The sequence below is a fragment of the Leptinotarsa decemlineata genome, unplaced genomic scaffold (genome assembly GCF_025532065.1).
Source record: "Leptinotarsa decemlineata unplaced genomic scaffold, Ldec_3_MD MMD2_P_RNA_scaffold_5, whole genome shotgun sequence".
NCBI lineage: Eukaryota > Metazoa > Arthropoda > Insecta > Coleoptera > Chrysomelidae > Leptinotarsa > Leptinotarsa decemlineata.
This window is the reverse complement of record NW_027412532.1, coordinates 9,423,223-9,448,652: the sequence shown is the minus strand read 5'-3', so window position 1 is coordinate 9,448,652 and position 25,430 is coordinate 9,423,223. Positions and strand designations below refer to the sequence as shown.

Here is a 25,430-nt window from a genome sequence, read left to right as displayed (position 1 = left end):
CGTTGATCAGTCAAATTTCGAATGATTCAAATATTGTGTATGGTAATGGTATCAGTTTTGTAATTTTATCTCGATAATAAATTATATAATCATTCGAATCAGTTTGGTATACTTAACATGATTCAACTCTTCCGTATCAACTCTCTCGTATCTAAAATCAGATTCTTGAACCACAGGAAAATTATACAACCAGTAGGCTCTCTTACCACGTGTCCCGCCGAGTTGCCGGGGACCTTCAACCACTCTCAGAATGAGATTCTCATCCAACACGTTCAGTGCTGTAGTATTAAAGGATTTGACGGTACCACGGACATCAGATTAGTTATAATAACTGTGGAAATTGACTTATGTTCAGTTTATTCGCTGTTGTTATCATTATTTTCAGTTTTTCTAGTTGGTTATAAGTTGGTAAAAGAAATAAATGCGTTCCGCACTTCGATTCGAGGTCACCGATAACTTTGTAAATTTATGAATGAAAGTAGTGGGAGTGGACTTACTGGTTGATTCTACTATGCTTGAACGGTGCATCTTTAACGCGACATGTTTTTCCTGGAAATTTCCTAAACTATGAACATTTTAAAGGGATGGTTTGCTTTATTTATAAACATAAATAATAGTTATAAACATTTAACTAGATAATACATAACATTGAAATGAACAGTTCAAAAATAACTACAAAACGCTCAAAGGTGCGAACTCGTTTCCTTCTTTTCATAAAAGAGGATATATGCATCGCCACTCACAAATGATTTTGGTAAAATTGGTGACACTTGTGAATCATTGTATTCGTGCCACGTGCCATTATATGGATGTCTGCAGAATGCTGTATAATGTCCGCTATAGGTAGACCCACTGTGATTCGAAAGTGCATATACATTATAGCGACAAGGAGTCACATTATCTGCTGCATAATTGTTCATATCTAATCCATCTAGAGGAAATTCGATGACAACATTTAATTTGCCTCTGAATCTTTCTGTTAGAGAAAATCTTTTAAAATGAATAACTAAAATATGGGGAAACTTATGGATCGATGGATGCAACTTGAACACGTCGGTTTTTCATGTCCATCCAAAGTTTCCTCTCTTGTGAAGAAATCCAAGCACTGTGATAAACTCAATTGGCCAGTTCTTTGTGGTATGGGGAGTGACAAATCCCAGAAAGGATCGAAGGTTATAGATGAGTGTTCATAATGTGTGCACTTTATCGTGGATTTTAATTGACCAACGAAATTATCTACAATCTTATATGCTTCATGAAACAGGTGTTGCCAATATGTTTCATCCCAGTATTTTTCACCAACCACGATGAGATCAACAGATTGTTTTCAATAATTTTTCTATACTTTTGACCTCCACTGAAATATCAAAAGGAAACATGAAACTCTTGGTGTTTCTCAAAGAGTTCCTCAACTACTTTATTTTCGGTAAAAATACAATTTCAGGTATTTTACAATTTCAATGTGTTTCCCTCAATGAAAAGAGTCAAAGTTCAGTCGATTTGGAGTTGTAGAGAAAATTAAAAACGGAATTACCCCAATTGAAAATCTTAATATGACTCCTATTCTAAAAATTTTGTTGTAAAGAAAATTCAGTAAACCTGCCAAAACTTGCATTTCCCAAAAATTAACCTATTTTCAAAATATACCCCTTTCAATTTGAACAAGATTCCTTTGGCTGGGATTTAATCAAATAATTAACATAATTGAATTTCTGTCGATAATTTATTGCGGAAAATTCAAAATAGAATCTGCCTAGAATTTTTTATTTCCCAAACACAGCCAAGTTTCAACCCGACGCGACGCAACACTAGACAGCTGGAAACTAAATTACTGGTATGTAAAATGATCCCAAATTGTGGAGAATATATTTAATATTATTTCTTCAGAGTTTTCTCAATAACCGAGTACACTCACCTCATTTGTTATCGTTAGTTAAATTTCATCTTCCAATCTGAAGTACACAATTGAATACAATGTTTTATATACAGAATTTCTGCTCTGTAGGTGCCCCATTTGCGGGTATGTTCCATCTACCACACACAATAAAGGAATTATAGAACTTTTCACAAGGTATTTGTGAGTCCATCACTCTCATTAGTCAGCAATTCACTCATTTGAGTTTACTCTATACATACTCAATTCGAACAGCTTAACAAAAGACTGATGTACCGGATAAAACCTCCGCCAATGCCATACAAATAAATTGCCGACGTTCGGTAACTGTTTAGTGTTAATGTCATTCCAATTGACTTCGTATATACTATACATACGTGTATACTTCCTTTGTGGTCAGTTTGGGTGAATTCATAAATGAAAAATGAATTATTATTTCGTGCACAATTTTTCATTTATAGCGAATTTAACATGCCTCAAATACTTGCACCATTGAATTTATACCTAGAGACCTAACACTTGCGAAATCATCATATTTGTATTTATTGTAGTCATGAACATTTTTCTATTCATACACGGTTTATATTTTTCTTTTCAAGGAACAAATTTGTTTTGGACTAGTCATATTTAACGTAATTTTTTCTTCTGAATTGAGAATGTTGAATATGTAGAGAAATACACATTCAACAGAGACCTCTTGGCGATGTTACTAATTCTTTCATATTACTGATCACAGAAACTTGTCTCGATTATTCACGGCGAACATCCCAAGAATCCTACACAGACAAACGAGATTTATGATACCACGCTCCTTTCAGACATCTAATTTCTTCATAATTAGCTAATCTTTTCTAATCAAGGGAACCGTTTCTCCTTCATTCGTAATCATCCGTAATTGTTGTTGGTATGGAAATTCCGATTCCGGTCCTAGCTCCGGTGTGAATGTAGTGTTGCCAGATGATATTTTTGTAGATCTCTATAGAAAATCTATAGATATCTTCAAATTCAACAATTACGATGACTCAAGTCAAACTCCCTTTCAATAACTATGCCAGAGGACGAAGGCGTTGAAAAGCCACATTGAATGTTTATTTTATAATCAGTCGATTGGTCATGATCGATAGTTCGAATTGTAATAGACAGTTCTTACTATCGACTATTGTATGCAAAGTCTAATACAGATTGATTTGTTTACAGTCAATCACACTGTTTTTTTTTACATACGTGACATCAAAATTCCTGAACTAGAATCGTAACCAAGTTCAGAGGCGAAAACTATGACAAAGATCTGGGGTAATCGCGGCTTGGAGGTTCAAAGTTTAACCCCTGATTGTTACTGAAGCTAGTACCCACATTTTTTTTTTCAAATAAACAGAATATTTGTTTCCAGAAAGTATAAGTTTCGGATTGCTGTTTTGAATTGCTATATATACTCAATTACAGGTGAAAACATCTCACCTATGTCTCTCATGTAAAGCTACAACTTTTTAGGCATATGTAGCAGATACCCGATGGAAAAACAACAACTAACCATCTAATGCCGCGCAGAAAGCTGAAGTAAAAACATCAGGCACCTGTGCAACGTCTTCGATTTCGAACATTAGTCGAAAGTAACTTCCTATATGTGAAAAGTTGGAATTACCTTCATTTACTTTTCAGGACCATCACCGATAGACCGGTTTCGGAATACTAGCTCCTCATCAGTACCAGACAGAGTGAACCTCTGAATATACCGAACAAACAAAATTTATTCCAACTAGTCACAAGCTGAATGGATTGAATATAAAATTGAAGTTTGCCTTCTAGATAGATCGGTGAAATTGCAACTCTTGATGCTGGGAAGATAAGACAGTCACCGGACGGCTCACAGGTAAATCTAGTGAATGTATTCTTCAGGAGTTTCATATTCAACGACTGGTCTTTGTTGACTTCCATTTCTCATTTAGTCTCCTAATAATTTCTACAGAAAATTAAATTCTTTAAATCTAAGGATATTTATTTGTAATTGGCAACGATGCTTTAAATTTCTTCCTATCCCAACACACATGGCGTATACTTGAATGTTGTTGTTTGTCCACGGAAAAATTCTGTCGCCCACTGCCAGTCGATGCATGCTTTTAATTCAAACATCCGCAATGTTCATTCATGAGAAACTCTAACTGCATGGGGCACAAAAAGCAGAGGCGTAGAAAAAAAAGTGCGTCAACAGAGAAAGTTTACCAGTTTGAAACGGCAGTGAGAACTATTGAGTTTGACGAACCACTTTTTCTACCCCTGTACTCTTATGAATGTGATATTGATAAAATCATTATCGGAAAATAAATAACACACAACTTTCTGTAACCCGGTCAAATCCTCACAGCAGAGTTCTATTGTGAGAAAATCAACGAAACGTACCGGAAATCAAACGAATTGAGCGTCAAAGTTACTCCTCACCCATCATATCCCCCAGACTTGTAGCTAACTGACTACCATCTTTTCAGCAACTCGATAACTTTCTTACCGGCAGAACCTTCGCCAACCAAGACTATAGTCCGTTCATAATTTGTTGATAGCTCACTGCAAGTTTGACCCTCATTAGAGAACTGAAATACAGAGAGGACAGCTAATATGATATAATAACAAAAACCAAACTAAAACTGGCAGTTTAAGATGTTTTCGACTAACCCACCTTGTATCTGAAGAAATACAATACAGCTATAAAACTTTTAATCCGATTATGTAGGTATTTTGAGTGAAAATGAGTGACCAGTGTCGTAGAGTATATGATTAAAACATTAGTTACTTTAAATAAATAAATATATCAATATTCTTAAACTGTAGGTACTGTAAACTGTATTTTTATTTTAAAAAAATTTCTTTATTTTATTCAAAAATAATAAGTTACTTGCAATTTGTAAAAGATACGTTTATTTAATTAATACCTATTTTTAAATGATATAAACTACGATTACTTACAAAACTATTCAAATTCAAAATAAACAGGATCATCTTCGGAATCCGAGTCGTCTTGCAGGTTAATAATTAGCGGTTGTGTCTCTACAGTCGCATCAATTATATTGTCAAGATCCCACATTTTTTGTTCTTCTTCTATTGCATGTCTTACTGCATCTCGCCAATTTTGTTCTGTAATATGTTGTAAAGACTCATATAACAATTCACGTACAGCTTGTATTTTATATGACGTATTTTTTCTATAGCCACATAGCTTTTCATTTGTGCCCAAATGAGTTCAATTGGATTTAATTCGCAGTGGTAGGGTGGAAGTCTAAGGACTGTGATGTTTCGTCTTTCCGCCATTTTGTCAACTACGTATTTCTTGAACTTGGATTTGTGTTGCCGGGCAATTTTTAAAAGTTCTGCTTTAACCATTCCATCTTCGTAAGGCAGGGACTTATTCCGCAGCCAGTCAATGATATCCTGTTTCTTCCACGCAGTCGTTGGAAGTCTTTCAACTAGTCGTGAATGATAAGGTGCATTATCTAATACTATAATTGAGTTTGGTGGTATATGTTCAATCATCTGCTCAAAATACTCTTCGAAAACATCAGCTGTCATCTCCTCGTGATAGTCTTTTGTGCTTTTGGATTCAAATTCCAACAAACCATGCTTAGCAAATCCTTTTTCAATGCCAATGTGAGAAACTATTAATCTACTGCCTTCACCAGAGGGTGGGGAAATACCAGTAGACCAACCTTCCATAAAGGCTTGCCTGGAGCTTGATATATTTTTATCTGTCCAAATTTTTGTGAGAGTATGACCTGCGTTTACCCACGTTTCGTCCTGATAGTAAATTGGCCTTCCTTCAGCCCGAAATTTTCGTATAGATCTTAGATACTTTCTTCTCCAACATATTATCTCTTCCCGGTCAATCAAAAGTGATTTTCGGTCTGATTTCTCCCACCGGAAATTTAATTCTTTTAAAACTTGCCACAATTTGGTTCGTCCGACATGAGGCAAATCCGGGTCGTCTCTAACTTCTTGTAAAATTTTGTTTAAGTTGGGTATTTCTTTTTTGTAAAAAAATTCGTGAATTTTCCTTCGAATACCATTTTTGGCAAATTCATCAATTTCAATAGGTTTTCTCCCCCTCTTTAAGTATTCGTTTGTATTTGGGTTAGCTATACCTTTTTTTTTCTTTCTGATAGGAACCTATATATTGTTGACTCCCCTACGCCCGTCATGTTGGCACAACTCTTGATATGTTCTGAACAGTGTTTGTGGGATTCTGAGAAACCAGAGCATCGTGAACGTTCAAAACAATAGTCTTCTCTCTTGGTGAATAGACAGACTTACTGACTGTACGCAACAGTACCGGTGTAAAACTTGATGATGTTGATGATGATGATGACGAAGCCATAGCAAGCAATCAAACAAAACAAGCAGGAACGAAAGGTACGTATATGTTTGTAGGAATATGAAAAAAAGTTACTCACGCACTGCACAAAATTCGCAAAATAAATATTAGAGACGTTAATTACTGCCGTAGACGCCGAAACACCAACGAGCCGTAAATTAAATGCGATTAAAAAATGTACTAAACCAAAAATTATTTCCGTTCGTAACAACTTCACCCTTTCAAGGCAAGTTTCGAATATAAACTGAAGCTTTATATTTAATAAATAAACACCTCAGGAACCTCCGCCTATGATTTTACGAGTTTTACGACCGTTTTATGACTTGGGCCCTCATTTTGTGCTATCGACAAATTATGAACGGACTATAGGTATAAACGGCCTTCTTCGACTTCAAAGAAACCTGGGCACACAATTTTCAAGCCGACGGGATTAATCGAATATAAACCTAATATTTTTTCTTCTAACATAAAAAATGGTAATGTTTCAAAACATCAGGAGATTTTTTTCATATGCAAAAATATTCGCATAATGTAGACTCTGCAACAACTTGACTGTTGTAATTTGCTGTCATACTCATTGTTATTATTTATGGTGTACCACAAAGAAGCGTCCTAGGACCTTTAACCATTTGAGTATATAGGAATAATATAAAATACTAACTTGTTTTCATATTCGGCAAAGATATTCTACAATTTACAAGTTGAGTATATGAATCAAATCAAATGTTTAAAATACCCACTTGGAGATTTTCACTATGGAAGATTTTACATACAATGACACACATTATACAGGAGGTTGAGGAAGCTACATTGAAGCGTATTAGTAAAATTTTCAACATTCAAACATGGCAAAATATTGAATATCTGCTATAGTAATCTCCAAAAATTATTCACCACTGCTTGTCGTGAAGCTGAACAGCGTTTTTTCAACAGATTCTTTTGCGAAATATTTCCGAAATAATTTTTTTAAAATTTTGAAACTCCTCAAATACGATGGCACTTTGATGTTTTTCAGTAGAATTCTCATGATTACCACCTTTTAATATTATGAAACTCATTATTGCATAGAAAGGGATGTTTTTGCCATACTTAGTGTATTGCAAATTACGAATTGCTGATATAAATTACTGGCGAGTAATTTGACAATGAAAATCGACTCTTGGCAACGATTTTATAGAATGACACTAAAGCTTATTCATGAAAAATATTTCCGTTTTTACCTGAAAGTCCTGCTTTTGAAGATACGAGTAAGAGCTGAATGTTTGGCCCTCTAGAAAGTTCTAGAAAACACAAAATGAAAATGCGAATTCTACCTTCAAAACCAACGCAATTGAAACTTTTTTTGCATCCTTTTTTTGAAGGTGGTTGACAATGATTCATAATGAAATCCCTTAGTTCCGACTTTCATGGTCTAATATGATTCTACAATGATTTAAAATATATGAAAGAACAATAAAAATCGATAGCTGACATATCAATTATATTAAGCAATAAAACGTGAAATGATAGTCATCACAGAGAGATAATAAATAAAAAAGAATAAAAACAGAAATAAGCAAAAAAATGAAAAATAAATTGAAAAATTTAAAAAGATTTCAAAACAGGTTACTTCTCGACGTTTCGATTATAAGTATTCACAATCGTCTTCGGGTGATGACTATTCTATTCCTCCGAGAGATAACTATAGGTCTATAGGTCATTCGAGCACTTTCATCTATCCCCTCTTCCCTCTCTACGCTTAACCGGTGATGACCATTTGGCGGGAGTTGACCGTTTTCCGATTGATTATGGGTTTACATATGTTGCGTATCTCTACGCTAGCTTAGCTGAAAACGTCGTTGGACAACTTATATGTAGCTTATTTGAACTTTCTCTTGAACCACTGTTTCTCTCTACGGATCATCTCAGCTTTCTTGCATCCGATTGTCAAACCGCTTGAACTTATTTTCGAGTTATAGTTACGATTTTGCGATAACATCTAAGATATGGATTTGAATTGTATGTGAGGGATATTCTCAATATGTTAACGTATACTTTAAGTTATTTTTTTTAAATAGTAAGGTATCCTTTAAAGATAGACATATGCCATCGCGGAATATTTTGTAAACGATGACTTCGATGACACCAGTTATAGGTGGATAATCAAGATGAATAAACCTCTGAAGAAACCAGCCACTCGTGCTGGCGAAACGTTAGGATGCAGTTCCATACTGCGACGGCCTTGCGCAACCCGCAAGGGTTTATTGTGGTTCACACCTATTCACACTCGACCAAATAAACCCAGCACAAAATCAGCACAAAGTATATGCTCTGCTGTTTCATCATTTTCCTGACAGAGGCGACACACTCTGTCTTCTGACAGTCCGAGTCTCTGCATATGATGATTCAAATGACAGTGACCTGTAAGAAGGCCTGTTAGACATCTTAGTTTATCCCTACTGTAGTCCAACAACTGTTTGGTATCAAGCTTCGAAGGGTGAATAAAAGCCTTGGAGTGAGCCAATCCTGGAAGATTGTGCCAGAAGTCCATAAATCTTCTTGCCATCCAGTTGTTCAATGATTGTTTGGCAAAGCCTGATGCGATGCCGATGACAGGTTCTGGTCCGATGAAGCACCCTCCTTTTCAAGGGAGTCAGCAACCTCATTGCCTTCCAGGCCAGTATGGCCTGGAATCCATACCAAATGAAGATAGTAATACTGAGTATGGAGTGAGTTGTTTTGTTTTATCTCAAAGGGATTAGGCAGCGTCTTAGATAAAATCTTGAATGGATAGCATCACCTCCCCGACTTCTAAGGGATAACATCCTCATTTTTCAAGCAACTAACACAAATCATTAATACATTATACACATAAACCTCCCTCTAGAATCACTTTGTCAATTGGTGAAAACTGTAAGAAAATTCGTGCAGTAGTTTTTGAGTGGATCGTATTCAGACAGACAGACGGTCGGGCAGAGTGGAGATAATATTCATATCAGTACAAATTTGATATATCATTGCCATATAAGAGTACGACGAATATATCTTTCTTGTTTAATATATTTCGAGACAAATAACTAACAAGATTAATGGCCGGTCATCCTCACGAGTAAAACCCAGTCCTGTAATATGACAGGTTGGTCGTTGAGAGAACGAAATTACACGTTAGATAATCTGTTTTATTAATAGAAATACAAGTTTCGTCATAGGCCGTTACTAACAAGCTTCAAGAAGGTAATCGACTTGAATATTGTAGACATTTTACTGTTGATTTATCTTTAGTGTTTAGTTATTTGCAAGTTATGTGCTTTCCAGGAAAGCGCAAAAGGATGTTAACTCTTATCACTCGGTGACGAAATATTCTAGGCACTCCTTTCATCTGCAGCTTTTTGCGACGATAACAATATCAAATATCGATATATTAGTTCAATGGGAATATTTATGAGATTGTTAAACATAGCGAGAATTTAATGAGGGTGGAGTTTTGGAAGTTTTGTCAAAGTTGCCGATGTTGAAAAAAAAAATATTCAATTCATGTTGGACAATGAATATATCCCGCTTTGTCAGTAGACCCCAAAAAAGGATCAATGAGCTTTGACCACCATCTGTCTGTACGGGAAAATTCAGTTGCATTCATTTCGTATCAGCTAAATAGTATAATAAGCATGTATGTACAGAGAAACGTTTTGTAAATGCTCGCGTCCAACTACGCTGAATCAATGAAACTATCACCCACAGATAGGTTTTAGGGTATTTACGTCATTACGGAACAGATCCAACCACACAGCAGTGTATCTGAAAATCGACTGACTTACCCACCAAGCGTCGTCAGTTCAGACAGGTTGGACTAGCTCTCTTACCACTGTGGCTGATTTTTGTCAGAAGGACAAATAGGTTCATGACTAAAAGGTGGTGACAGTATGAAAGTCCTGGCTGGGGTGGGATGGATGACGAAATTGTTCATCCATTAACGGGGGACATGAGGACCTCATTTGACAGAGTGTCTGGGCCTTGTATATCGGGAGGGGTCGTCTATAGCATAATCTATAGCTTCCGTAACTAATGGATTTTCGTGAGTTTCTGCACTATCAAAAACTCGCCGATTCCTCGACTGAATGGACTGCTGAATTTAAGGCAGCTCCAAATCTCTGCGGAATGCTCCGTATTAGCTTATTTTTTAATCTCTCCAGGATGAAGATGTTAGACAGAGCCGCTAATCCCCAGACGCCAGAAGCATACATGATGACTGGCATGAACATCGTGTTGTACATCGTAAGCTTATTTTTAAGGCTTAGTTTAGAACGTCTGTTGATCAGAGGGTACAGATTTTTTATCCAACCCTCGATCTTTGTCTTCAAGATTGTGATTTGCGGATTCCAGGTGAGTCTTCTATCAGAAGATCGAGGTACTTTACCTCCGCTTGCCGATCGATCTACATATCAGAGATTCTCGCTTTTCTGGCCGGAGTTATCCCATGGTTATCGCCTGAGTCATGTACGGGTTCACACGGATCTTCTATTCGAGGTACCAGCGCTCGAGGTCGTTGCATGTAGACGACCCATGGAAGATGAGAGGAGAGCCGTGTCGTCAGCGTATAGAGATATCTTCACACGCTCAGACCTCGGAAGGCCACTGCTGTACACTGGAGTACAGCGTGGGAGAGAGAACATCCCCCTGTAGCACTCCGGTGAGGATCTCTCTGTTGACAGACAGAGAGCCTTCTACTCTAACCTGAAATGTCCTGTCTTTCAGGAAAGACTCAATCCACCGGATCAGGCCCCGAGACAGGTCGAACGCGACTAGCACGCAAAAAACAGTTTGTTTTTTGCGTGCGGGAATAAAAATAAGTCATTCGGTGCCATGTCAGGACTATACGGCGGATGACTCATCAAATCGATGTTTTGGGTGTTCAAAGTATAGTTGTTTGAGTCGATGTGTGAGGGCTCGCACTGTCGTGGTGGAGAGTGATCCGTCTTCGGCGGTTGGTTTTTCTGATTTCTTGGAAGACAACTGGGAAATAAATGGTTGTGAACCACTTAGAATTGATTGTTCTACGTTAGTCTAGTGGTACGGTTGCCACATGTCTACTTTTTTCGAAAAAACAAGCGACCATTTGTTGGAAGTGCTTCATGTGCGAACAACTTTTGTTGGATTTAGCTCATCTTGAAACACCCATACAGTTGACTGCTATTTACTTTCCGGCTCATACGCGTAAATCCACGATTCATTACCTGTCACGATGTCATAGGTGTTTCGAAGCACCACGATTGTATTTTTTTTAGCATTTCTTTCGATCAATCGATACGAGTCTTTTTTTGAGCGATTGACAAATTGTGTGGCATCCAACGCGAACAAACTTTTTTGACAGTCAAATGTTTATGCTATATTGAATGCATGCTCGCTCCACTAATGCCTAAAGTTGTCTCAATCTCACGATAGGTCACATGACGATCTTGCAATATCAGTTCGGGCACAGCATCAATGGTTTTCGGAACAACAACTGATTTTGGACGACCTTCACGAAATTGGAGTGAACTACGATCATGATTGAATTCACCATACCATCGATAAACACTGGTCCTTAATGGAGCTTCATCGCCATAAATTGAATTGATTTCATCCATGCACTGTTGCTGAGTTAATCCACGCCGAAAGTTGTAAAAAATAATCGCACGGAAATGTTCACGATTTATTTCCATTTTTGGGCCGAGAGAGAGTTACTGTAAATAACACAAATAGCGCGCGTATGTGAAAACGATCTTAGTACGTATAAGCAAAAAAATGTCCAAACTTCACGATAGAGCTGTCAGTTGCCAGACTGCAACACTAGGGTTGCCAAATCCCGAAACATAAAAGGCAACCCTCGTATTCTATTGATGAGGGTGATCAGAGTGGTTGTTGATAGTTGTTTTTATATGGGACATGTAAAAAAACCGGATTTTTAAAACAGGTGTTAGGAAAAGATGTTTCTTGGAGGAACGGAAAAGTTAGAAGTAGTCAAAATAGAACATTCCAACACTGACATTCATGATGATGTCCTGTTCCTTTCTAGAAACTCTTAGCTCTAGCAGATACATTTTGAATCTCTAAGTTATTGAAAACATGGTAGTTCAAAGAGATACTCAACTCTCTCGCACGTCTAGTAGCTCTGACAACTTTTTCCGAAGAAACATTTCCGCAGTACCCATAACAAACCGAATGTCTCGTAACGAGTAAGTTGGACCGTGTGTAGCAGCATGTATCAATAGTACTAATGAATCGATAGGCAAGTGACCTGCCTTACCGACCCGAGACAGGTGTGAACGTGGGCAGGCCCGTAGGCGTCTCGCGTGGGCCCCAGGAGTGGTGTTCATGTCTTTGGATGCCCTCAGCTAGCAAGGTCATAATTGCTTCTTGGGTCCGCGTCGTCGTATTCGCCAAATTTATTGTAAAGTGCCTCTCACGCGAGGTACTTAACCAAAGTACCAACGGATGTCGTAAGTCATCGATTTCGTGGGTAGATGCTAGAGGAAAAGAGGACCAGAGATTGTTATTTGGGTATCGAGAAAAATAATCGATAATTCAATGAAGAAGAACGATGGAAACATTGGCTAGGGGTGGGACTCTGTAAACACAATACGAAAGCGATGGAACAGTGATTTATACAGAATGTGATTTATTCCAAAATTTGGATCTTTCGAAGGGGGCAACCTACTCTGAACCTCGTAAACTGGAATTCAATAATTTTTACTACGATTTGATTAGTAACTGTAACAGTGAGTTGCGAATTATTAATGATATTTTTGTTTATTGGCATCCAGAACTTACGTTGGCCAAATTGCCTTAATCAGTCGTGTTTATAACCATGAATTAACGATATTTAACATTGAAAAACCACACCGCAATAGTCATATTTCTTCAAATCCAAAACGTAAAGTAGTGGTGAGAATTAACATTTTGTCTTTTTCAGTTTTGATCCTTCTGTTAGACAGAGATTAGGCACTATCAAGTTAGTCTCAATATATCGGCATTTTCTGCTTCTTCAGAGCCGTTTTCCATTTCAATAATCATGTTGTTTGCTTGCATTACTTTGTAAGTCTTTTGGAGGTCTGTCATTCTTATGAACAAAAGTTTAAGCTATGAATTGATTGTTTTCTGAGATTCAGCGCTTCACATTGGCATAACTTGTTCTCTCTCATTGTTGAGCTCTCCCTGTGATACAGTTTTATTTTGTTCATGTGTCATATTAGTCAAAAATTTCAAGCAGTCCATCAGATGTCCTCATTTCGAAGGTTCCACCGTCTGCGAGCCCAGGTGTATTTTGCCAATACCATTAATATTTTATGAATACTTTTCCTGATCTGATTCAGTACTGAAGATTTTAGTATACCCATACCTAGTTCAAGGTCAATATATGAGGATCGGTTTCTGTCAGCACACGTACAGTTGGGATGATGAAAAATTACACATGCATTACAAATGCACATCAATTACAAATGTACGTATTACAAATACGTACTTTTATATAGCATCCTTTTCTTTAGGTTTGTATTGAATCAACGAGTTTGATAGTTTAACCTGTTCACATGTGGAATATTGAAAGGTATTTACAGTTTGAATTTCTCCATTCTAAACAAATATTTGTTTTCATAACTGATATTTCATTATATAGCCATGTTTCTTTTCCACGTATTGAAAAATTTTGATTGTGATCACTAAAATAGTTATTTCTGAAACAAAATGGGAAAGGTTACACGCCCAAAAAAGCTGCGATATTTAAGAGTACACATATTAGTGACTTTTTAAATAATGCTCCCGATGAAGTTTATTTAATGGCCAAGGTTGTTGTTGTATTTGGGATTGCAGGAGCTTGTAGAATTTGTAAAATCAGCCAGGTAATGCATATCGCAATGGAAAATGTATCAATCAGGCTGTGGGTAGCAATCAGTTTTATAAGGTACCTGAAGCATTGGCTAATTTTCATCAACTTGAAAATGCCAATTCATATACAGGACATTCATTTCGATATATATATATATATATATATATATATATATATATATATATATATATATATATATATATATATATATATATGTTGCCCATCTTTACACTTGGCTGCACCGCGCTGATGAGGCCAATAGCCAGAAACACGTGTCCGCGGTTTGTCCCACTTTCGGAGTGTTGTGTCCACTAATTGTTTCATTTCGATTTTTATATCATACCCACTCGATAAAATCTCTCTTTATATATATATATATATATATATATATATATATATATATATATATATATATATATATATATATGCTTTCGACAGTTGGTAGTACTGTCATCTTCTAGGCACCCTCAAACTGAGAATTTAATATTGAAATACTCAAAATAAAGGAAAATTAGTTGCATCAATCAAATATATATATATATATATATATATATATATATATATATATATATATATATATATATATATGTCCGGAAAAAAGTAATTTCATAAAAAGTGACATTTAGTTACCTGTCATCAGAGATAAAATGTCAAACTTTTTTCCCGTCACATCCCGTCACAGAAAAAATAATGAATCATATATTATTTCATATTTCTCTTCATTTGTTGAAAACTTTGTGAATGGTATTGTGAGATTTTTTTGAATATTCATTGTTCAATAAGAATAATGTTTCGTGACCTAAAAATTTTATTATTTGAAAGCATTTTTCTTCACAAAGAATTATTTCTGATTAATTACTTATATTCAGGAATTATCCATAATTTTTTATGAACTATTTGTTCGTTTATTTGATAAACGATTCGTTGTAAAAGAATGAATATTTGTATTGTATTCTTTCAAATATGAAAAAACATGTATAACTTTCGAGAAAAACATCAGAAGAAAACCTGGCAAGACGAATCATAAATGCATATCGCGGAGTGAAATCATGAAATGTACGTCATCTGTTATATGGAAGTTTGCGGATACTATTACGCTGAATTTTCAAGTGAAATCAAATCCCTATATATTCTAGATGAGTGGGCCATTTTTGAAAGCACAATAGCATGTAATGGACAGAAATCAAAAAGTGTTAATCAACGTAATATTAGTCGATCCAATAAAAAAACTGGCTCAGAGGATTGAATGCTTCGGGATGGTTTTTGGATACAAAACTTGTTTTCCTCACAAACAAACCTGATATATTCTTGTATTTTTACACAAAGTTCTTTCCCTGGAAGTTATGCCTTGCGAAACGTTTTTGATGGGTCACCCTGTACAGCTACAACTAAATCGTGAGGTATATTTTCATGACTTTAAACCATACTTTTTTACCATGAATTGGTTACTAACCAAGTCCTGTAATTTCGTGTATTTAAATTAATTGTGTAATGCCTATCCAGTGTACAAAAATATATCGACAGAGATAAAGTTGATGGCTTTAACCTTGACAGTCAACGTACTCTAACGATAGCCTAATAGCAGAAGGAAATACCGAAATAATTGTTGCTTCCTCATGTTGCTTCAAAGCATTGGCGCCGACTTTCCTAATTGCCACGCATTATTGTTTTTTACTTCTCCTGTACTTTTTAACAGACGGTGATATGATGAGGTGATTTATTTATTCCTTCGTTTAATATGCTGAAGTCAATGCTTCTGCTTTTTTGGCATCAGAACTGTGAGACTATTCTCAATGTACGTAGCGAAAACCAAGTTGGCGTTTGTATGAGATATCCGTTCACTATAATATATTCTGGGGCCTATTTGAGTCTAATAGTATGATAGATACTGGAAAATCGATTTTTTTGTAACATGATATTTAAGATATAACTTCTTATAACTGAGCGATATTTTGTTTTTTTATTAGAACACCAGATATTATTGTTATTAACATTTTTCCTTGAAAACCAAACCAAAATTTAACGACTTTTGAAATATTGACGTTTAAAACGTAACGTTTTCGTCATTTCAAACTCAACCAAAAACATGAATATTGCTCTCAAAACAAATGAGCTGGTTGAGAAATGATTTTTCAATATTGTATTGTATTGAGTGTTCAAAACAAATCCCTCTGAATTTTGATAATAAAGTGCCCTAGTATGAATAGCTTCTCATGTTGACGTTTGTGATCATTGGTGACAGCCCGACAAAACTTTTTTCACTATGTTTCTAGCGAGGGTATGTCGCTGAAGAACCATTAAATTATTTTCATCGTGGAAAGTATTCTGTTACGGTCCCTGCACAGTTGTGTGATATGTGACGTGAAATTAATGATATTTATGGCATATGTCAGGCACCGAATGTCTCTGAGGTACTTCAACCGTGATGGAGTAACACGAGATAATCGACAGGAATAACGTTAAAAGTACACCTGTTAAAAGTTTCGAATGTAGCGAAACCGCAGCAGAAGAAATGAAGTGGTTACTTTATTTCCGTTATGGAGAAATAGCACGTTAATTGGCCATGCGAGTACTGCAATCTATCAATCAATTTTCTACATGTGACGTTTCATCTATCGGAATAGTGAAGGACAAGTTTTTTGTGGCAATCAGAATACTGAATGACAATGTTGCTTTGAGAAATCAGATAGTATCATTATATGGATCATCGGTGTTTCTATTGGGTCTTCCGACAGGAACTTTCGAACTTTGACAATTGATTACGGTCTTCCTGTTGCAACTACATCTGTCGAATCAGTTGTCATTTATTTCGTATGTTTTGCCAAATTACCATGGGCGCTAATTTGGTACTGTTTGGTGTGGATTTTGGGCTGGCGGCCTCATTGGTCCATATTTCTTTGAGAACAACGCTGGCCAGGCTATCACTGCCAACGACGAGCACTATGTTTTCCAACTTCTCTTAGCCGGAATTGGATGATCTGGGCGACATGTGGTTTCAACAGGACGGCGCTACGTGCCACATTGCTTATGCCACATTGGATAATCTGCAGGAGCGATTTGGTGGCACGGCTATCTCACGTGGAGGAAATGTGCACTGATCACCAAGATCAAGATCAAGATTTAACCCCGTCAGACTTTTTGTGGAGTTTTTCGAGTCGCAGGTGTATGCGAGTAAGCCACAAACAATAGCGGCCCTCAAAGCCAACATAACCCATGCCATCGGTCAAATTTGACCTGATTTATGCGCTGAAGTCATAGAAAATTTGACTTTTCAGATGCGCTCCACCTAGAGAAGTCGTGGCAGACATTTGAACGATGTTATATTTCACACATAATGGCATCAATAATTCATTAAAACGAAGAAAAAATGTCGTTGATATCTCACTCATAACCCTCTTTTTTAGGATAATTTAGTAAATATTGCATTCTGATCCAGTATAAACTCCTTTGAGGTAATTAATTCCAATTGAAACCATCGATTTTAAAATATGTTATGGCATTGGCTGATACTTTGTGGAAACCAGTACTGTTAGTATTGAACAGAATTTGAAAATCACAATCTTCTTTCAACCAAAGTTAATTATGCTTGAAATGTCAGTGGGAATGAATTTGTTTTCCCTGAATTCATATATTTTTGCGATTTGGGCAGCTATTTTTTGAAATATCAAAATTGGTAGATTTTGGGAAGGCTAGAAGAATGAAGACTATATTTCAAGCGAGCAGAGCTTATTGTTGAATCACTGAAAATAGAACTATTAACTGGTGATGAACAACTGTATTGTCAAATATACGCCAAACTAACTATTGTAAGAAAACAAGTATAACCCGTCAATCTTATAATAACACTGATGATCTTCAAACATGACTCAACCTCTGATGGAAGCACCAAACTCTTACGAAGGTTCGAAATAGAACACTTCACTCTAGCATACCACTATTATAATCTTGTGTTTAAAAAAAATCTGTTTTTCCGTTAACCAGCTGTCGCACTCCTGTCCTGATAAACACAAACCTTTGATATCACTTACGTAGCATTTTTAAATCTACACCATTTTGATGAAGAGGAATTACTACTTGGAAGCCAAAAGGCGCAGTGGAAACTATAGTTGATAATGTACGCACACTTTTTGAATTAGAATCTAGTTTGTACATCTTGAAGACATCTCACTGATATAAATGACATCATGCTTTAAATGTGAGAGCATCGGTAATTTTGATAGAAAGGAAGTTCGAGAATATTTTATAGTAATGGCATCAAAAATGTTATTTGTCAGTAGCAGTAGAAATAGTATCCGTCATGAAAATGTTATAAATATTTCTCCTGATATTCCTAAATGAGCCTACATTTTGTTGAAATTATAGCTATGCTAAAATGGCATCCGAAAAAGGTAGATAAGTTCGTGTATTTTGCCAATTTAGACTGCCAAACAGTACATAGAAAAGTACATTTTTATTACGTTTTTCTGTTATCAAATAATTTATTACTAAAAGTTTACCTGGAATAAAAGGATTTTTTTTGTCGTATAGTGAATGTAAGGCTGAAAAGAAAGCCACAGTGAGTTGTTCCAATCTACCATATGTACAGAATATTTCACAAGCTCAAAGAAGTTGAGAACACTGCATGCTACCTGCCTCTATCATAATATTTACTTAGTACCTACGCTATTTCAGTTACCAGATAGCAAAAGTAGTCAATGATATTCCTAAACTTTTAAAAAAATTGTCACTCTCTCAGTTTAAAATCAAATTGATATTATATTGTTTTCAAAATCAATAAGATGATTAACCATTTCGCTTGTCTATCTACTTTTATCTTCTTCCAATATTTTTTTCTCTTTGAGTGATTCATGCCCAATCATTGCTTGCTTAGTTTTGTATCATAATAGTTTTCAGCTACATCGCCAGTCACTGTCTTTATTCATATACTTACGTTAATGTTGTGCTACTTTAACACCCATGCAGATACGTTTTTAGATAAAGTGGAAGAATAGTTTCGCAGTTCCTTGAAAATTGAACTTCCCCTTTTTGCTATATTTTTATATATTTAAATTAAACTCAATACTGTACAAAAAATTGTGGTCGTATTATTAAAAACGTTTTTTTTATTTTTTTTCACCGAATTATGCGCTGCTCAGGCCCTATCCCCCGAAGCCCCGACATATTCGGGAGGGCGCGCCAGCATTATCAAACAAAGACCACTCCCCACGTCGTGGGGTAAGTGATCATTGAGTCCGAGAATCATGTGCCCTGAGCAAAAGCATTGCGACAAGAATGACAACCTTCTGCATCTGTCTGGCTAAGATTTCTGCTTTTATACGGCAGGCCGGTATTCCACCAAGAACTCCAATAATCAGAACACCCATCTTAACAGAGTGAAGACGTTTATTTTTATTATTATTATTATTATGAAATTGAGTTAAACAAAGACGCCAGGCATACTGATTGGTCAATTACACCATAACATTTCTTCATCAACATGCTGTGAAACAAACTCAATAATAAATTGTTTCTCCTCCATACTCATTATATCAAAGAATTTAAATTAATATTTTTTCGATAAAAACAACAACGTGGCAGTATTAAATAGGTAATGGCGTTATGTTATTATTATTAGACATAAAAAAACCTTACATGCCTGTAGGTTCACCATCTAACGATGACTAGAAAATCTGTGACCTATTTAACGTCTCTTTATGGGTGGACAAGTAAATTACATGCTATGTTTTTATACTCACTCATTCTTGAATTGAAATCCCGTAATTTACATACCTGTAACAGAAGAAAATCGGTTGTTAGTAAATTGAAATGCAGCGATGAAAGTAATATACAGCTATTTAATAGAGTATGTTTGAAATGGTACAACGTTATGTAAATGTGGATATGGTTAGAATTCGTTCCTTCTTTCCTTCATCAAGATTGTGTATGTGTGTCTATGACAGTAAATCGGATAACAATCAACACTGACGATAGACAATGACAAAAAGGACATAAGAATAAAGAAGTGAAATTTGAGAAATAAAATATAAAACCATTAAATGCCTCTATTTGAAATTTGTCAGTATGAAGAATGTTGGCCAAACTGAACAAGCTAAATGAAACAGTATCAATGAGCGTTAGCTCGTTGCACAGTGAATTGAGGAGAATGTAAACACAGAACAGACTGCAGAAGAAACTTCTAATAATGTTACTGATAATTGTAATGTAAGTACCAGAAGAACTCGCATAAAATGTAGAAAACTGTACATGTGTCCTAGGATTACACAAAAATTTAGATTTTCTTCCACGTATTGCATTCTGTCAATGGCTTTCGCGAACATTGGTTCAAATTCCTCAACTACTGACGCTTATTCTTTTTACCGATGAAGCCACTTTATCAAGAAACGCCATAAGGAATTTTTACAATAACCCTCTTTGGGCTGAAGAAAATCCACATGAGGTGTTTAAAGATCGATTTCAACATCAATTCTCGTTAAACGTTTGGATGGGAATTGTAGGTGACTTCCTAATTGGACCGGTATTTCTGCCAGGAAGACTTACCGGCGAGGTATACCGCAACTTTTTGGAACAAACGCTACCTCAGGTTCTGGAGGATGTACCTTTGATTTCAAGAAATGCAATGTGGCATAGCACAGAATAGCAATGTGGCATACGGAGATCGCTGGAATGGTTGAGGTGGACCTCACTTATGACCTGCTCGATCACCGGACTCAAACCTTCAGAAACGATCCTGGTGTTTTTGAAAGAGTTCGGGACTCGATAAGGAGAAGATGGGATTCTTGCATACGAGCGGGGGCAAGTCATTTTCAACAGTTTTTGTAGATTAAGAAACATTACTTGTAATATTTACTAATAAATTGTTATTGTCGAAATTCTTTTTCGCTCCTATCGAAAATCATCAAAGGACAAAAAATAATAGTCCAGGAATAGTCTCTTGAATGTTTGCCGAATTTTAAATAAACACCCTGTATAATATTAAACTCTGTGGTCACATGGGCAGGGAGGCAGGCAGATCTTCAGAAAAAATATTAGCAGACCTAAGATGGAGCCCTCAGGGATTCCCAGATCCGTTGAACAAAGTTAAGATTCTTGTAGAATTTGTGAAAGAGGTTATACACGACAAAATATCGATTATTAACCATGGAAGCTCAAAGTCAATAGTGTCGAAACCTTCGATAGATCGTAAAGGATTGCCCTAACACATAATTTTTGTCTGTCGTCATGAATACAGTTTGAAAATAAGATAAGAAAGGCTTGATTTGCCACTAGAGAAGCCATGATGATATATTGAATTTACTTTGAAATGACTAAATACACATTTTTTGGGCTCTGGGCTTTAATTTGTCGTGTATAATCTCTTTCACATATCCTAGAATTGTTGCAATCATTATTGATCGAAAATATTCAACAACTGAAGGGCCACCTTTATCAGGACCTTCAAACGGACTTTTCTGAAATATTCTAGTTGACGGGGGAGAGGGGGGTTGACTGCCATTTTGAAACAAATTATCTAAATGAAACCAGAAAAAATAAGAAAATATTTGTGGAACAAAATGGAGTTTAGGTCGTACCCAAATAGAGTTATTGATCAAAATACAAATGAACCATATTAACAAACCCCAAGTGATGAACAAAGGCTTCATATTCACCAAAAATGTTCATATTCAGTTTATCAATATAATATCCGTGGTTCATTCTGGTGTCAGTGATAAAGGTAAAGTCTAAAAATAATCTTGTTTTTTATTTTTTCACTTGTATGGGTATGTACAGCGATGGTACAGAGTTATCTAAAAGTTTCACAATATTCACGCACACTCACATCTGCTGTTTGTGATATTGAACTGAAGAATACTCGAGGGAATCGAAAGTGTCGGAAACCATATCGAGATAATGACACGACTATATCTAAGCACCAAACTAAACAACCTCGAATTGGAGTCTAGACCGATTCAACTAATTGAAATTCCTTTCCGAACGATGTTTCTAACGAATCACTATCCCGACAATATAATACGTTTTCAAATAGTTGCTGAAGATTGCAATTTAGATGATTTCAAGTACACACTCTTCTCAATAAATAATTGTAATCTTCCGAAGATTGATGAATTCGATGATGGCCGTGTATAAAAAAGACAGATAGCTTGTTCAGTGTCTTGCTGAGTAAGTAAGTACCTTTCTTATCTTCGTTACACACTTTGTTTATCTGGCGTGTTTCCGATATAGGAAAGAAAGTGTGTGACTTATAATAATAATAATATTTATTGAATTCTTGAAGACATTATAGACACACACTATTATAAAATATTCATTTCACATAATCATTAGTATGTATACGTAATTAACGAAGAAGTGATGTTAACAAAAATGATGAAATGACACTAGAAGAAGTGATCCCAGAGTGTTTTAAACATGTAGATATGCATATCAGATATATTAGAAAACAGAAAAAACAAATCAGTGATGAAATTTTATATAGTTGATGGGTTTGTTTTGAATTGGAAACATTTATTGAATCTTTTAACGAAGGCGGTAGTTTATTAAACTCATTAAAACCTTTATGAAATAAAGACTTTGTCGTACTAGTCTAATTCGTTAGATGAAGGTGAAATTTTTGGGAGCTACTCATTCTTGCTGAGTTGTTATGTATCTGAAATCTATATACACAGAATTTTTCAAAATGAGTGGGAAGCAAGTTATTTACTAGTTTGAAAATGAAAATCATTGCTAACTCGTACAGTCTTTGAGAAACAGATATCCACTGCAATCTACTTTACATGTTTGATATACTGGTATACTTATTCACTTGTAAAATAATCCTCATTCCATCATTCTGCAACTTTTGTGAACCCTATACCTTATTTTGGTCAAATGAGTATAATAAATTAGCACAATAATCAAAATTAGTCATCTTATTATTTTTATTTCCTGAAATTGATAAAAGAGTGTCATCTGCAAAAAGGTTCATGAATTTACAGCCCTGGATGGTATCCATATCACTTAGGTAGATTGAAAATAATTAAAGGACCCAAAACACTCCCCTGAGATACCCCGAAAACGACCTCGCGAGATGATAACACGAATCCTCTATTTTGATTACCTGCTTATGTTGTGATAAATTGTCAGCCAGACATAACAAAACAGTTCCCCTAATAGCAATACTTCGAAGTTCATTTAGTATGATTGATCTGACAACACAAGCCATTCACATGCCCACAGCGATCTTTTTTTTACTGAATATTTTGCACGTAAAATCCGAATGCAAAAGCTCATACCATGGATCCTACCTCAGTATATCGAACTCTTTCAAATTCCAGCAGCGCCAGCGAAGCTCATAATTTACCAGGTATACAGGCGATACGCCAAAACTGAGCCAACCAATGGCCAAAAGACCCCATAAATCACAAAAGCCTCAGAAAAGAAAATAATACGGTGTACCTTACTTGGATTTACATGCAAATATAAAAAGGATTCTTGAGCACTTAAGAATAATTAATGTCCATATTATCAATAAGGAGTGATATGGGGTTTCATCTCGTGAATTATTGCTTTTATAGATGACAGAAAAGCAGTATTTAAGCTTCGAGGTATTCTCATTTGCAACGGACGTCAGAAAGTTATGCGCGATTTATGTTCGAAGCTCAACTTTTGTTATTTCAAGTTTATAACTCTTTTGTATTGAATAATATCGCGGGTCTCTGAATGAATAACCCGAGCTTCTTCTCAATGGTGCCAAACAGGTGGAATGGGACTATATTTTGCGGTACTTTACGATCCAAGTTGAAGGATTGTTTGCTTTCTAAAAATTAATTGGTTTAAAAGGCAAACATTTGGTAATTTTGATGAGGCAGAACTAATAATACCCCATCCTATTTTAATCAAATATATCCTGAATGTGAATGATAATAATTATCACTATGCCATGATCAGTGGATCGATGAATCAGATACTGAATAGCAATAATTCGTGATGGTTAACGAAACGTAAAGAAATAATTACAGTAAAGAAATATATAATGGTGATCTTGCTTGAGTTTGTAAACAGAGTAAGTTTGTTCAAACGTAAACATTTTATGAGAGTAGAAGAGTAGAAAACTAAGCTGGTGTAATTTTAGAACCTGATCTAAACTTCCATCATATAGGTGTGGACTGTATCAAAACCGTTAAATTTCGGATGGTTTTCAATATTTCAATAAGTTGAAAGTAATGATTAATAAAATTCCAAATGTAAGTTCTTTGTGCATCCATTGTGTAACGTATCACAACAACTGGTTTTTTATACAGTTTCATCTCAGTCATTCTGTTATTTTCCATATGTTTCATTTTGTAAATATCCAAAAAGACATCTGATATATTGGCCTTCTTTGGGTCTTCCTTCATGATTGTTCTATTTTCTATCATCTCTTATCATCATGTATTTGCCTTTCATTTAAAAATTTGAAAAATCAAAATCATCTCAAAACCAAATTCACCATGGTTAATTGATTCCAGCTTATTCCTTTTTTCTTTTCCTCTAAGACTAGTTTCACTAGGCTTATCAACTATCATAGCTTTTCTAACTTGATACATTTTGTATCCGATCACATATCTGCTTGAAAACCATACATTTATTGTTTTCCCCAAACTGTTTTGCAAGGGCATATATTTACTCATGCAGTTACACTTCATCTCCCTTTTATAGTTCTCCTGTTATTGTTGTGGCTCCAGGATTTTGATATGTTTCAGAAATATAATTGCGTATGTTCTTGCTTTGTCGGTGCCCTTATCACAAGATCAATTCTCTCCATATTGTGGCTTCCATAGGCCTCTTCTTGAGTGCCAATTAATGATTCCGAAACATAGTCTTTCTCTTTCTATTGCTTCTATTATTTCACTTATGACCCTCCTTCCCTCCTTTTAATATTCCCGTATATTGTGCCCACAATGCCCTTTATCAACCCCAATTTCTAACTCTTCGGTTTCCTCTTTCTGTATATTTTCATCATGATCCTACTCTAAAAAAACTTTGATTTCATTTCCGTTGAGAAAGACAGTTGCCCTTTCATACCAATACCAATTCCATACCAATAGTTTCATGTTTGCACTGCCTACGCGTAGGACTTTCGAAACCGCTGTTGTTAAAACAGCATTATTGATTTCCCATATTGAGTCGATTCATAGTTTTCCTTGTATTTACCAATAGTCACTTTACCAAGTGCTGAAACTACTGATTTCATTATTTTCTGATGATATTATTTGCAAAATCCTGAATTACCCTGTTGTTGATTGTAGTTCAAAATGAAAATTATTCATTTTTGGACTAGGAAAAATAAACTACTCGTAAGATTTTTTTTGAAGTTATGTCTC

At 35.6% G+C, this 25,430-nt stretch overlaps 1 protein-coding gene across 8 annotated transcripts in view; it reads right to left on the bottom strand.

Annotated features, from left to right (window-relative positions):
• Window positions 1–25,430, bottom strand: part of rols (zinc-RING finger and ankyrin repeat domain-containing protein rolling pebbles) — a 439,138-nt gene that overhangs the window by 120,183 nt on the left and 293,525 nt on the right. The window contains exon 2 of one of the 8 annotated variants that reach the window (XM_074169502.1): window positions 19,827–19,860. The exons of the other annotated variants lie outside the window; for them this stretch is intronic. Within the exon in view, the coding sequence (XP_074025603.1) occupies window positions 19,827–19,830 (4 nt within the window). The 5' untranslated portion in view covers window positions 19,831–19,860. The remainder of the gene's footprint in view (window positions 1–19,826; window positions 19,861–25,430) is intronic. 8 annotated transcript variants of the gene reach the window in all.